The 15636-nt window shown below is 49.6% G+C and overlaps 1 protein-coding gene across 21 annotated transcripts; it reads right to left on the bottom strand.

Annotated features, from left to right (window-relative positions):
- Window positions 1-2644: 2644 nt before the first annotated feature.
- Window positions 2645-12017, bottom strand: LOC135895342 (ecto-ADP-ribosyltransferase 5-like). 21 transcript variants are annotated; one of them, XM_065423415.1, is made up of 7 exons: window positions 11664-12013; window positions 10778-11171; window positions 10174-10378; window positions 9566-9657; window positions 8126-8849; window positions 3863-3895; window positions 2645-2767 (listed from the first exon to the last, which is right to left on the bottom strand). In XM_065423415.1, the coding sequence occupies exons 4-7, from the start codon at window positions 9635-9637 to the stop codon at window positions 2646-2648; spliced, it is 951 nt and encodes a 316-aa protein (XP_065279487.1). In that variant the 5' UTR covers window positions 9638-9657; window positions 10174-10378; window positions 10778-11171; window positions 11664-12013; the 3' UTR covers window position 2645. The 21 variants fall into 21 exon arrangements, with proteins under 21 accessions (XP_065279487.1, XP_065279488.1, XP_065279489.1 ...); XM_065423416.1 differs by having other exon boundaries at window positions 10182-10378; XM_065423417.1 differs by having other exon boundaries at window positions 10174-10251.
- Between the last annotated feature and the right edge of the window lie 3619 nt (window positions 12018-15636).

Raw genomic sequence — 15636 nt, 5'->3', positions numbered from 1 at the left:
TCAGATGAGAGATGCCCAGATGATCCCAGCAGGTGACCAGCACCCCAGGCTGCAGAGGAAGGTGACCCTCCTGCCCTGGTCCCCGCCAATCTGACCTGGTGGAAATCTGGTGACCAGTTATACCCTGAGTACATGAGCCAGACCCACCAGCCAGACATTTAAGAAAGAGGATTCTCTATACCACCCTAGGGCACTGGTCTACCCTGTCCAGTGTCCCTTCTCCAGCTGTGGCCAATCCCTGAAGCTTCAGAGGAAAGTGAAACGCATCCTGCCCAGAATACATCTAGCAAATTAGGCATGGGAGGTGAGGAGGAGGAAGATGGAATTCCTTCCTGACCGTGCAGGTGGTTGGCTGAAGCCCTGAAGCATGAGATTTGATTATAGTCATTGTCTTAATGCAGAGCTGCTAGTGTTATCAGTATGCTGAAGCTAATGCAGGCCATCCTGTTCTCCCCATGGCCCAGGAAGGAAGGGGATGAACAAGGGGACTTTCAGATTCCAAGGCCAGAAGGTGCCACATTAGTGGTTCATAGAGCTCCTCAGCCAGTTCCTTTATGAGCCTTGGGTATAAATTTTCCAGGCCTGTTGATTTGAAAGTATTTAATATGAGCAGATGCTGCCACACATCCTCTTTGGTTACAGATGGTAAAAGTTCTATTCCAGCCACATCATCATCTGGGATGGATACATCCACCTACTTCATTCCAAACACAGATCAGAAATACCTACTGAACATTTCTGTATTTTTAACCTTGTTTACCATCTGTGTCTAGCAATGGACATATGCCTGTCCTCAGGTTCCTTTTGTTCCTAATATGTTTAAGAAATGCCTCATTATTATCTTTAACTCTTGGCCATTGAGAGTTCACTGATTTCTTTAGCTTCCCTTATCAGTCACCTACATTTTTGAACTTACCATTTGTTTCCCCTTTTTTCTATCCTTTATATCTATATATCAGGGGGTAGCCGTGTTAGTCTGTATCTACAAAAACAACAAGGAGTCTGGTGGCACCTTAAAGACTAACAGATTTTTTTGGGCATAAGCTTTCGTGGGTAAAAACCTCACTTCTTCAGATGCATCATGCCCAAATAAATCTGTTAGTCTTTAAGGTGCCACCAGACTCCTTGTTGTTTTTATATCTATATAGTTCATTGCCATTTCTACAGCTCCTTTAAACCAGGATGGCTTCTTGCCCGGCATAACTTTTTTTCATGTGTGTGTAATTGTGGATTTTCAGGGTATCTTTTAGGATATTTTGAACAATGCCCAGTTTTCATCAACGTTTCCCACTTTGAATTTATGTTCTTAGTCAGTTATGCCAGCAATGGATTTAAACTTAGGAAAACTGGCCTTTTAAAGTTGCAAATGTACGGATGACTCGTAAGTGCCACTTTCTGTTTGCACAAGGTAAATGCAACCAGATCATAATCACTGGTACCTAGGCAACTGCTAATTTTTAGGTCACCAATTAACTCTTCTTTGTTGGAATGAGATCCAGTATTGAGTTACTCCGTGCTGGGTACAGGACTTTCTGTGTTAAGAAATCATTATCTATTATGTTTAGAAATTCCAAGGAAGTTTTGTTACTGGCCGCAATAGGTGTCCAGCAAGTGTCCTCCAGATTGAAGTCCCCATGATAAACTAGTCATCTCTTGAACCCAGAACCCAGGATAGTGTCTCAACCATATGACCACCCTATCTGAGCCTGTGTATTCCTTATTGCTGGTCTCATCTCACATGGATTTATCCAGCAAGGGGTGTTATGCATCACATCCTTGAGGGGGACTGTGCGCCCATTCCCAGCATCACGAAGTTGTAGAGATCTTCCTGAAGCTTTATGGTGTAGATTTGCCCCTAGTTTTAGAATTAATAATTGCGGGAGAAAATACACCCAGGGCTCACGCAGGACCTGAGTGGTTTCTGGGCCTCTGTACAGGGGGAAACTTCACCCATAAAGTTTTGCACAGTCCTGGATCCTCCTTCAGATGGCAAGAGAAAAAGAACTCAAAGATTCCAATCTTTATATTGGGTGGGAGGGATAGCTCAGTGGTTTGAGCCTTGGCCTGCTAACCCAGCGTTGTACGTTCAATCCTTGAGGGGGCCATTTAGGGAACTGGGGTAAATATCTGTCTGGGAATTGGTCCTGCTTTGAGCAGGGGGTTGGACTAGATGACCTCTTGAGGTCCCTTGCAATCCTGATCTTCTATGACCACAGCCAGTTGCTGCAACTAATGAACAGCCCAATGACTTAGTCATGATGTGTTTGGATCATATAATAAAAAACCCAACACAATTCCGAGACACTTAACAGACGGGTACCTATGGAACTTTAACAGTGTAAATTTTATAAAAGGTAGGAATGTAAAACTTAAAGGGGGACACAGAATGGAATGATGATACTGTTCAGCCACTAGATGGCGCCACATGAGACCAGCCCACCTGGCAGTGTAGGAAAGTCTCTTAATGGGGCTACGTCTCGTGTATCTCTGTAATGGAGCCCCTGGGGCCAGCCCAAACCTGGTACAGAAGCCTGACCTGCTAGTAGCAGCCCTGCTGCCCACCGTGTTCAAGGAGTACACAGCACAGCGTCCAGTAAAGGACCCCACCTCCATTTATTTTTTTGAGACTTTTTTTTTTTTTTTTTTTACAAAATCAAGATGAGTTTGAAATTGGCGAAGAGTTTCTGAGCAGCAATGTTGACCAGGACAATTCCACCAACGAACGCAGGGCTCATGTTGCTGGACACCCTGACACTCCTACCTGCAGCTAAGGAAAGAAAATATGTGAGCTAGTGCATTGAATAACCTTTCAGAGGCCAGGAGAATATTAAGCACCTAAATTCACACTGAGTGGTGACCCAATGGATGCTCCGGATGCTCGGCACCTCTAAAAACCAGGCTGCTTATTTACCTAGGTGCTGCCAACCTTATCGAGTATGAAGAAATCATAGAAATGTCAGGCTGGAAGGGACCTCGCGAGGTCATCAAGCCCAGCCCCCTAAACCAGCCCGACAGGTGTTTGTCCAACCTGTTCTTGAAAACTTCCAGTGAGGGGATTCCACAACCTCCCTTGGAAGGGGGGGAGGGATAGCTCAGTGGTTTGAGCATTGGCCTACTAAACCCAGGGTTGTGAGTTCAATCCTTGAGGAGGCCACTTGGGGATCTGGGGCAAAATCAGTACTTGGTCCTGCTAGTGAAGGCAGGGGGCTGGACTCAATGACCTTTCAAGGTCCCTTCCAGTTCTAGGAGATGGGATATCTCCATTAATTTCAATTTCAAGCCTATTGCAGAGCTTAACTACCTTGAGAGTTAGAAAGTTTTTCCTCATCTGTAACCTGAATCTCCCTTGCTGCAGATTAAGCCCATTACTTCTTGTCCTGCCTGCAGTGGACACAGAGAACAATGGATCACCGTTCTCTTTATAACAGCCCTTAACATATCTGAAGACTGTCATCAGGTCCCCCTCAGTCTTCTTTCTGAAGACTAAACATGCCCAGTTTTTTTAACTTTTCCTCCCAGCTCAGGTTTTCTAAACCTTCGATCATTTTTGTTGCTCTCCTCTGGACTCTTTCCAATTTGTTTACATCTTCCCCAAAGTGTGACACCCAGAATTGGACACAGTTCTCCAGCTGGGGCCTCACCATTGCCAATTGAGCGGGACAATTACCTCCCTTGTCTGACATATGGCACTCCTGTTAATAGATGCCAGAAGGATATTAGCTTTTTTTGCAGCTGCATCACATTGCTGACTCATATTTAATTTGTGATCCACTGTCAGATGTTTCAAGTAATGTATCAAACTAAAAGCATCTGGCCTGTCCCTGGGACTACCAGAGATCAGAGTGGAAAGGAGAATTCTTACCTGTGTTGTCAACACATTCTGGAGACTTCTCTCCTAAAACATAAACAGAGACTTCCGTTAAACAACTGTCTCCTCTAGGGGGAAATTTTCCAAGGCTGGCATGGACAAATGTCAGCTTTGCATCTTCGTTGGAATTGGTTCAAACTCACATGACAGCAAGCTAGACCCAGCTAAGATATGTTTGCATTTAGGTCTAGATTTTTAAAGGTATTGAGATGCCTAAAAATGCAGCTAAGCACCTTGTGGGATTTTCAAAGGCGCCAGCCACATTTGAAAATCCTACAAGCTGCTTAGCTGTATTTTTAAGCACCCAAATGCATTTAAAAAGGTGGTACTTATGCCTGAGGCCGGCCTATAATAGGTGCTAGATCTCTAGGGGATTCCATGTCCCAAGTTCAGAGAAGGTATCAGAACAGCCCTGCTGAGCAACTCCCATGAAATCTATACAAGCAGGAGTTTCTCTGCACACCACAGACAGGTGGCAAGAACCTGCCTGCACTCCAGAGTAGATCCAGAAAAAGGGGAGGGAAGGATTACTTGTCTGTCTTGTAAAATAGCTTTTACACCCTACATTGCCCTTCCAGCCCTGATCACAGGGACAGTGAGAGGGTCACAACAATCAAGAAGGCCAAGGGTCTGTCTTTCTGGCTGGTACCATGCCTCAGCTGGGACAGTGTAACAGTGAGGCAAACAAGGAGCAATGGTCTCAAGTTGCAGTGGGAGAGGTCTAGGTTGGATATTCGGAAAAACTATTTCACTAGGAGGGTGGAGAAGCACTGGAATGGGTTACCTAGGGAGGTGGTGGAATCTCCATCCTTAGAGGTTTTTAAGGCCTGGCTGGCTGGGATGATTTAGTGGGGGTTGGTCCTGCTTTGAGAAGGGGATTGGACTAGATGACCTCCTGAGGTCCCTTCCAACCCTGATATTCTATGATTCTATGAGTCAAACTCTTGCTGTATTGTTCTGGTGCAATGCTCAGGGCTGCCAGTAGATGTCGCCGGAATCTGCATCTTAAAGATTAGAATCAGGGAAGGGTCCTGTTAGTGTGTCAGGGAACTGAAGTGGGTTATGTGCCTGTGGGCACCATTCTGCTCTCATTTGCACCTGTGTGAATCAGGAGTGACTCCTCAGTGGAATCTCTATCCCATCAGACATCAGCTGCTTGTCTTCGCTTTCAAGGCCTGTCATGGTCTATCCCCCCCGCGACCCATCATCTCTCATTCGCTATGGAGGTGTCAGCTCCCCTCTCTGGTCAGCCCATAAACCCAGCCTCCGTTGTTACATTTTCAAACCAGCCCCTTCCTGCTTTCTCCCCTGCTCCCTTCACGACTGGGCAGAGCTTCCCCTCAACACCCACAAAATGATCCCATCATCCTGCTTCAAATCCCTCCTTAAAACACTCCCTTGCCATGACGGCTGCAAAGAACTACAGCTCTGCTAGGCTGCCGGGGCGCTGCGCCCCCGCCCGATCCCACTGACCGCGCTGTCTCATTGTTTCCTTGGGCTCCCCTGCCCGTCTCTTTCCATCCGTAAGCTCCTGGGGGCAGGGACCATGTTTGTCCAGCGCCTAGCACCAGGGGCCCTGGGCCGTGCCTGGGGCTAACAGGTAGGCAATATGAACAACAACTAGCGAGCACTCAGAACCAGGCCACGCGTGCCTGAACAAAGGCTGGAGGGAGGACACTCTTTCAGACTCCTTGACCAGATTCTCCAGTGCGGTGCGGCCGCTGTGCACTGCAGAAGGTGGCCCTAAAGCCAGCGTATCCAGCCCCGAGAGGGGCAAAAGGCGGGGTCCTCTGGTAGCATACGAGCTCCTGCTTTGCTCTGTCACTCCCCCTCCCCGCTGCTGGCGTAGCAAGGAAAAGGGGGTGCAGCCAGGACAGACCTGCATCTTGCTGCTCCTCTGCTGTGTCTTCAGCCCCTTGGGGTAAATGACAGCAACCCTCAGGCTGCTGCAACATGGCCCAGGGGAAGCTGGCCCTGCACAGAGACTGCAGCAAGCTCAGAGAGTACACAGGTGGGCTTTGCACACCCCCATCCCATAAGAACATAAGAAAGGCCGTACTGGGTCAGACCAAAGGTCCATCTAGCCCAGTATCCTGTCTACCGACAGTGGCCAATGCCAGGTGCCCCAGAGGGAGTGAACCTAACAGGCAATGATCAAGTGATCTCTCTCCTGCCATCCATCTCCACCCTCTGACAGACAGAGGCTAGGGACACCATTCCTTACCCATCCTGGCTAATAGCCATTAATGGACTTAACCACCATGAATTTATCCAGTTCTCTTTTAAACCCTGTTATAGTCCTAGCCTTCACAACCTCCTCAGGTAAGGAGTTCCACAAGTTGACTGTGCACTGCGTGAAGACGAACTTCCTTTTATTTGTTTTAAACCTGCTGCCTATTAATTTCATTTGATGACCCCTAGTTCTTGTATTATGGGAATAAGTAAATAACTTTTCCTTATCTACTTTCTCCACCTCACTCATGATTTTATATACCTCTATCATACCCCCCCTTAGTCTCCTCTTTTCCAAGCTGAAGAGTCCTAGCCTCTTTAATCTCTCCTCATATGGGACCCGTTCCAAACCCTTAATCATTTTAGTTGCCCTTTTCTGAACCTTTTCTAGTGCCAGTATATCTTTTTTGAGATGAGGAGACCACATCTGTATGCAGTATTCGAGATGTGGGCGTACCATCGATTTATATAAGGGCAATAATATATTCTCCGTCTTATTCTCTATCCCCTTTTTAATGATTCCTAACATCCTGTTTGCTTTTTTGACCGCCTCTGCACACTGTGTGGACATTTTCAGAGAACTATCCCGACTTGTATAGTGTCTGTGCTTTGACCGTAGTTGGGGTTTGGTCCCTTATTCCTTGGCCTCATATTTGATTATGCATTTATAGGGAGAGAAGCTCAGAGTGCAACCCCCCAAACTAGCACTAAGATGAACGCAAGGAAACTGAGAATGCCCCAGTTCTCCTCCAACGAGGAGACTGTATCTAACCAGGAGAAGCAAAAAAAGATTATGACTCATGAGGCTAATTCTGATCTCATTACCACCAGTTCCGGGAACTGATATCACTTGAGTTGCAGCAGTGTAAACAAAGTCAGAATGAGGCCCCCAAAATCAAGTTTAACTCTCAAGTTTGTTTGGTAGGAAGACAACCTGGCCTGCGGAAATGCATGGTTATGCATTGCATCAAAAGGATCCATACGAGAGAACGACCCAGCCATGCAAAGACGGGAGTGGTTAGAGATCAGCGTTAGAATCCAGCCACCAGTTTTAAGACAATCTCAGGGCAAATTTAAAAACTACATTTCATTGCATGCCAAGCAAGGGAAAGAAAAGAGAATCAGTAATTAACATGCAGGAGCTAGAGAGGCAGGGAAGACTAAAACCAAAGAAGCAAAATTTTCCATATATTAAGCCCGTGAGGATTATGCTGCTGCTAAACAGCACTGTTGATTCTCCAAGCTGCCCATGCCTGGGAACATTGAGATCCTTGTGTTCCGAGGACATCGTAAACCCAAACTGGGGGCAGCTGTTCAGTAGGTATTTGGCGAGGTTTCAGGCAGTGCCCCTGGCATGAGCCAGAGATTCCCAGGCCAGAAGGGACTGTTGTGATCACCAGTCTGACCCGCGTAGCACAGGCCAGAGGATGTGACCCAGGCACTCCTGCATCGAGGCCGATAACTTGGGTTTGTCTGCGGAATGGGCAAACAACGAAGGGGAGGGAAGGAGATAGTCTCGGTGGCCGGGCTGGGCTCCTGTCTGAAGGATTGTTTAATGCTGCCGGGGTGATGCTAAGGGGCAGGACGCCTACCGCTTGTAGTAGGGACCCTTAAAAACGATTTAAAAGGAAGTAAAAAATTACCCTTCCAAGCTTCCGTAGGCTTCTTGGCTTCCTTATTGGGGGCCCAAGTCTGCAACCCTTGCCCACCTGGGGTGAAGCCCCTTGGGCAAAGGGGCCAGCAAAAGGCCGAGGACATGACTTAATTCCCACGTAAGCCCTATGGCTTTACGGATGAGCACTGAATAGCAATAATGGGCTTATGTGGGACTGAAGCGGTGCAGAGGGCTTGGTGCCGGCCCAACGCACAGGACCGAATTTCACCCTTAGGAAATAAATTAGATTAACCTAAGATGTGGGTCACATCTGAGCCACCCATTTAACGGCTTCCTCTGCGATTGGCTTGTCCCCATTCCGAGGTGGCCGAGCCTGGCTTGCTCCCGTTCCAGCGCGGGCCGGCACTCACCCCCAAGGTAGGCGCAGTTGTAATGGCTGCAGGTCCGGTTCATGCTATGCAGGAGGAAGACGCTGCAGTTCCCCTCCCGGGAGAAGCCGGAGACGTTGAACACTTCACTCCCGGGGATCAGCACTTCTCGCTCGGAAGGGATGGCGGAGAACGACTCGATGTGGACGCCGAAGCAGGAGCGCAGGGTGAAGAACGTGGCGTTGCCGTAACTCCGAGCTAAAGCCATGTCCAGCGAGGAAGAGGTGAACTGTCCGAACCGGAACATACCTGCCCCACTGGGCTCGAAGCGGATGGATCGGACTCCCCGGAACAGCTGGCGTCTGAACAGGTGGCCACAGTCAGCCCGTAAGAGCTGCAGGGCTCTCGTCAGATAGTAATGGAGAGCTTTGAAGTGGAAATTGCTCATGTAGTTATCTCGGGAGACCCCAGCCTCTCTCACTGCCTTGTTCAACTCCCAGTACAGTGGCTTGGAGGAATCAGTGTAGACCAGGATGGCTATGCCATGTTCATCCCTAAAGCCCTCGGGCACAGAAAGCCTTTTCTTCTTAATTGCCCAAACCGCCGATAGGTTTCCCCACATGGAGCCCAGCAGCGGGTGTCTGGCTTTTTCCTCCTCTAGCAGGCGAGGTGCAATATCCGTTTCCATTTCCTCAGTGCAGCCGGTGTATTGGTCATCGAAGGAGTCGGGTGCCATTCCCAACTGCACAGACTGCTGGCATCTCACCTGGAGGGAGACGAAACAGGTTGCTAAGGGGGTGGTCGGGGGTAGCCAGGTCTGACTGGCAGCTCACCCCTCAGCCATCCTGCCCTGCAGTGGCAGAGTAGTTCTCATGCTGGGCCATGCAGCCAACAATGCTCCCGCCCCATAGCTCCTGGGCACAATTTTACCCGATGGAGGGAACTGTTCTTCAGTGACACTGGACTCAAACTGGATTACCGAATATGTCTGCAGGCATAACCGTGGCTCACTGGCTAGAGAACTGGACTAGAACTCAGGAGAGCTGGGTGTTCATCCCACCTTTAGAAAGTCACGTCCCCTCTCTCTGCCTCAGTTTCCCTGTGTGAAATGAGGGAAATGATTTTTCTCGTGCTTTGGAGTCTGGAGCAAAGCATTCTAGTACTTAGAGTGCCTTCACATCCGACGGGTGTGTTCTACTGACTGGCAGCCACATCATGGAGGCTGATTAAAAGCAAAATTTCATCTCCAGCCGGACTCCCCCACAGCTCACAGGATATTCCCTACCTGTACACAGCGGCACTAATACTTACACAGTGAACAAACAGCCACAGTCGCGGGGTGGCTCTCTACAGATGGGCCCTCCTCTCTCCTCCCACCGGCTGTGACCCTCTGAGACGCCACGTACCTGAGCCGCCGGGACAGAGACAGGTTACGGGAATGAGGGGACGGTGGAGAGAATTCAGCTGGAGGAATTCAGTTACCTGAGAAGTTTCCAGCAAGGCGAGAGCCCAAAGAGAAGCCAAGGAGAGAACCACAGACCTCAACGTCTTCATTTCCCAGCTCACCTGCGAGGCTGAAGGCAAATCCAATGGGCAGATCAGTGGCCATCGGGCAGATTTCAACATCACGCGCGGGGGGATGTAGCCTCCCCAGTCAATGGGTGCGCCATGCTGATCTGCTGGGAGGGTACCACCCTCCACCCTGGCACCAGCACCCTAATGCCGGCCTGGTGTGGAGGACAGGCCTGTGGGGGTGCAAGGATGTTTGGGGAGCCAGCCCGCCCCATGCTCACCCTGCAGCAGTGGCTCTGTCCTGCAGGCCTAGGCCTCGCTCCTCATTCAGGACATAGCGCCACCGGGGGCTGGTGCGGCACACCCCCCCCCCCCCATCATGTTGGAGCAGGGAGCCAGGCTCAGCCAATGTGGCGGTCTTGTTCTCCACACTCTTCTCCCCCTCTTTACGCCTCCTCCTCTCCCACACCAGGCTGGGAGAAGTGTAGGTTTGCCTGGCTTTGCCCCCTTAGTGCCACGATTTCTGTGGGTGCAACTGACCCCATGAACCTACTCTGCCATCACCCATAACCACCAACCGTCTCACATCAGTCTCGACACCACTCCCGCAGTGAGGACATCCCGTGCGCACGGCAAGGTTTCAGAGGACAGAATTCCTGAAGCAGAGGAAGCTCAGCCTGAAGACAAGTTGTTGACTATCTGGTATATTTTTAGTAACCCTAGTTTCTTTTCACAGGAGCCAGCTGGACAAGACAGGGCTCGGTCACAGTCCAGAGGACGTGGCTAAAAATAAAGGAACGGAGCTGCTGTTTGCATGGAGACACTGTCTAGGGCTCACAGGGCAGACACATCAGCAGAGACCGCGGATTTCTCAGCCGGCAGCCTCTAGGCCTAGAATCATGCAGGAAGTGACAGATTTTAGTGGGGTTTCCCGGAATGTACATTAATCATGCAGAAGGTGAAGCGTTCCACTTCGGGGACGCTGCGCATGGTTTCGATTTCAGACGGCGTCCCAGCAACCCACCGCCAGACGCATGCGAACCCTGCGCACGGACAGGGACAGATGGCATTTGTACCAAGGCCAAAAATCACAGGGAGGGAAGCAGCTTCCAAGAGTTACGTAGGAGACAGCTTCAGGGCACTGTTCACAACAAACACAAGCATGGGGAGAGGGGGCTGTACCTGATTTCCCCAAACAGATCACTGTTCCCGGCAGGCAGAATCCCAAACCACACGTCTTACGTTGAAGGGTCCAGCTGATTCCCTGATCCCACTGGGGCGTCTTCAAAGAAAAAACTCTACAGGAAAAACATTTTTCCAAGCCCTTTCCCTCCCTGCAGGAAACAGCTGAAACTAAGTAACAACACGACACTAAGCCCAGTTTATCTTCGTTATTGCCATATATTTGACCAGAGATCCCAGAAAGCAGAGCACAGCCAGTGCCGTGTAGGCTACATACAGTTCTCAGGTGCCCAAACACCGCACGTGTAGCCACTCGTCTAGCAAGGGATCAGCTGACCCGCATTCAGCTCCTGTAAGTAGAATCAAGCTGGAGATGCCTTCGCCCTGCACAGATCTGTTTACAAAGTGGAGTGATTTTGGTTCTAAGCCATGACCTTTGCTGACTGAGATAAACATAACTAAAACTCCAGCTAAACTGCCCAGCACTGGCTCACAGTTTTTCTTCATTCCAGAAATAACTAGGGGCAAGAAGAAGAAATAGCCTGTAAGTGTAACCCTTCTGCCAGGTGGCGAGGGCAGGGACAGGGGCCGGGTCCAATATCTAGGGGTTCCTCTTTACAGTACAAAACAGAACTGGCTGAAGGCCCACCCAGTAACCAATAACTAACCACTGCCCCTGGGGGCCTCTGAAGAGGTAATACTGCCCCTTGAGTTACACACAGACTCACAAGCACCAAGTCTGTGCGGAACAAGAGAAAACTGTTACTAAAAGGGAGAAGGAACTCCCTGCAACACCACTGCAACACAGAGTCAAAAGCATGTAAACCATAAGTACACCCCCACTCCCAGAGCACGTTGGGCAGTGTCCTTTGCCTCAGTTTCCCACCTTGCACTGTGAAAATCCAATGGACGAATGTCTCTTTAAGACCCACTCCTTCTGCTGCCCCCCACTCACAGCTGGCGATTCAGAGTCAGTGAAGTCCCAGAATTCACGGGGAGGGGTTCACCTTCTACCTTGAAGGGAGGGGGGGAACAAGCCTCTCCCGCCGCTCAGCACTGCCACGGTTACCTCTGCCACTGCAATGCTGCATTCTGAGATTCTCTTACTTGGTGATTTCAGCTCTTAATGATTTCACTGAGCAGGAAGGAACCTCACAGCCGCTGCAGCCTCTCCCCTATCTTTCATTGCAAGACTGTCCCCACACCAGGTCTAGGTCCTAAACCTGCTTATCAGTGACAGCAGCAAGTCTCGTAACTGCTGAAGAGAAACAAGAACTCTTAATCAAGTTTAGTCAGCACTATCACAAGACACTGGAGAAAAGAAAGAGGTTTAAATGCTACCTAGGAGTTTCTGAAACAGCACACACAAAATAGGAACTCATCCCCCACCCTCTCTGATTTTCATTTGGCAGTGGACACACAATATCCTCTGCTTAGTGGATGACATTCAATTTAGGGTGACCTCTCATTCAGGGCAGATTACACACGGTTCTTCTGCCCTTTACTCATGCAAGAGAAATAACACTATTTCATGACCCCAGCACTCGGTACTCAAGTGAATTGTAACCCAAAGGGATCGCTTTGGCAACGCAGGTCTGGCTGTTGCTCATTTAGGCACAGGAGGTGTGTCTATGCAAATACGGCCAGCTCCCAAAGTCTATTCCTCCAGTTCGTCACTAGATGTTGTGGTGGGGGCAGCTCATTCTGACCCTGCTTACATCAGCACTGGCCTGGGTCAATGATCAGGGAGAGAGGTGTGCGATTCCTGTGTTTGTTCCAGTAGCACCCCGGCCCTGCACCCAGGGGCCAGGATCCACAGCCCCTCAAGCAGGGCAGCCTATGGAGGTGGAAAGTGGGGTTCTTATTGCAATAGGATCGGGGCAGGGACAAAAGAGGATGGCTGCCTGCCTGCTCGCTCTGGGGTAGCCAGGTCAGCTGTGGTCTGTACTGAGAGCATGTACCCCACCCAGCCAGCCTGCCCTGGCACAGAATTTCAGGCCAGATCTCTTGCCTTTGATGGACTCATCCAGCCATGTAGGAGGGTCCTGGCCCAGGTAGACTCCTCCAAACACCACTGGCTCCTGGGTGTTTGATCCTAATTCTGTGCTGCCTTAGGACCACCCTGGTGCAAGCCCAGTGTGGTCCGTGGGACTGACCAGGTCGGGGGTCCATACCAGATCACTCGAGGGCTCCTCACTTAGGTATGAAATTGCAAGGTTCATGCTCATGCACCTCCTTTGTAGCCTAGCTAGTCCACGGGGACCACAACCGGAGCATGCCCATTGCTAGCAGCGTGCAGGGTTCCTCCGCCCCAGCCCATCTAAGGAGCAGGTGGGGAGAGCAGAGACTGTCAGCTGGGCCAGGGGAGATTGAAGACTCTGGGGGAAGGAGGTGCAGCAGAGCAGAGAGAGGTTGGGGAAAGGCCTGGCTGGCAGCACATTGTAGATCCCAGGCTGGAGTGTGCTCATCCTCTGATGAAAATATTCCCTGCATCTTCCCTCTGCTCCATGTTTATTGCTATGGAAACAGAAGGGCCAGTGAGCCGGGACGGCTTCTTTACCGCACCAAGGAATCCGCACTGTGTATGCGCCTTTCACGGGTCTAACTGCACCTCTGCATGCCCAGGGTGGGTTCAGAAGCACTCTGCTACTCTCCGAGGGCCAGATTCCAGGCTCACGTAGCTTCAGCAGGCTTGGGGGTTGGAAGCCAGGGCAGAAATTGGCCCTTGTAGCTGGGAGGAGCAGTATCGTCGGCTTTTGGGTTTACATAACCAGTGTGATTCTGGTATGTCCGTCGGGTCCTGTCTTCCTGCAGCCCCCGTCACACAACTTCTCTGGGCTGTAGAAGTAGCAAAGGGGAAACAAATACTCAACAATACTGGTTTTCCAGACTCTTTTTACTAGTCACACTTGAAATCTGGCTACTGCCGAACGTTGGCAGACATCACTCGCTTCTTGGTCATTGAGGGTGAAATTCCCTCCCGTGCAGAGGGCCAGCGTGAGACCTCTCCGACAGGTAGCTGCTTGGGCCCAGAGCTGTCGTGCACTCTGTACAGCCCTCAGCCCTCTGGGGCCTGGCCTGCCTGGCCTCTAGACGTTACCGCAATATGGAAGTGATATAATACATATTTTGTATTGCTAAAGTGGCATTTATACGGTGATAGGCCTGCACTGATTGTGCGCACAGGGCAGAATTGTGCCTTTCTGGACTAATCATCGAAAGCTTTAGCATGATTGGGATACACATTTTGTGTAACCAGAGCTCCTCCAGTGCTCTGTCAATGTAAAGCAAACAGCATCGGGAACAGACATCACAACAGCTCTTTGCATGTTTCCAGTGATGAGTTGCAGAAGGCTGTATTTAGCATTCAGCCAAACACTAAAATCAGGTAAATCCTGTTCTGACGGTTTGGGGAATCTGTCTACAGTGTTCCAGAGCAGCAGCCGTGTTAGTCTGTATCCGCAAAAAGAACAGGAGTACTTGTGGCACCTTAGAGACTAACAAATTTATTTCAGCATAAGCTTTTGTGGGCTACAGCCCACTTCTTCGGATGCATAGACTGGAACATACAGCAAGAAGATATTTATACATACAGAGAACATGAAAAGGTAGAAGTAGCCATACCAACTGTAAGAGGCCAATCAATTGAGATGAGCTACCATCAGCAGGAGGAAAACAAACAAACAAACAAAGAAAAATAAAAACTTTTGAAGTGATAATCGAGATGACCCATAGAAGGTGTGAGGATACTTAACATGGGGAAATGGATTCAATTAGTGTAATGACCCAGCCATTCCCAGTCTCTGTTCGAACCTAAGTTAATTGTATCTAATTTGCATATTAATTCAAGTTCAGCAGTCTCTCTTTGGAGTTTCAGAGTAGTAGCCGTGTTAGTCTGTATCCGCAAAAAGAACAGGAGTACTTGTGGCACCTTAGAGTGTTAGTCTCTAAGGTGCCACAAGTACTCCTTCTCTTTGGAGTCTGTTTTTTAAATTTTTTTGTTGCAAAATTACCACCTTCAAACAGACACCGCAGGACCCCAGAAAAGAAGACGCCTATGGAGCAACAGCAACAGCATCAACGAAACCCTGCTGGGTAAGAAAACGAACCAAACCCAGCTGTGACCTTACAGCAGCAGAACAGCCAGTAGCCCACAATCGCTAGCATCAGACAATAGCAGCCGGCAGCGCTCGCTAGCATCAGACATTAGCATCAGACAGTGCTCGCTAGCATCAGACGGCGCTCGCTAGCACCTGAAAGAAGCCATCTAAGCAGCAACACCATACAATTCTATGGTCACCACAGCTACGGCTCTTGTGAGTAGCCCAGGACACTTTTGCCCCAGCAGCTGCAAGCAGTAGCTATCGCAGTAGCAGCAGTCCACCCAGGGCCTGAGGCTGCCCCGAGGAATGGCCATTTCCATTACCCAGCCAGCAGGAAACCACCGCAGCAGCTACCAAGCAGTCTTCCGTCTCTCCTGCCTGAGGAACCATTTTACCTCAGGAGAAGGCAACAGAACCACACCACAATCAGCAGCGCAGCACAGCAGCTAGCCAACCATCGCCGCACAACGCTCACGAGCATGACAGCGCAGAAGGACCTTTGAGACAGTCTCAGAGGGAATTTAAAGAAGCTTTTTGTGGATGTAATTTCCTTGTACTTAACATCCTAGAGCGTATGGGTTGCAATTGTAAATAAAGCGGCGTGCCTGAAGTCTGAGTGAGATCTTTCGCTACCCGTTTAGTAACCGCCCAGCCAGTGCTTACTGGATGTTTAGCTTTAAGTGGTTAATATTGAATGTTTAATTGTTATATTGTTATGAGGTATAGAGTATTGAGTGAATGGTTATATTGTTCTCT

Source organism: Emys orbicularis, chromosome 1 (genome assembly GCF_028017835.1).
Source record: "Emys orbicularis isolate rEmyOrb1 chromosome 1, rEmyOrb1.hap1, whole genome shotgun sequence".
Lineage (NCBI taxonomy): Eukaryota > Metazoa > Chordata > Testudines > Emydidae > Emys > Emys orbicularis.
Note: the sequence above shows the minus strand (reverse complement) of the source record. Positions and strands in the feature narration are given on the sequence as shown.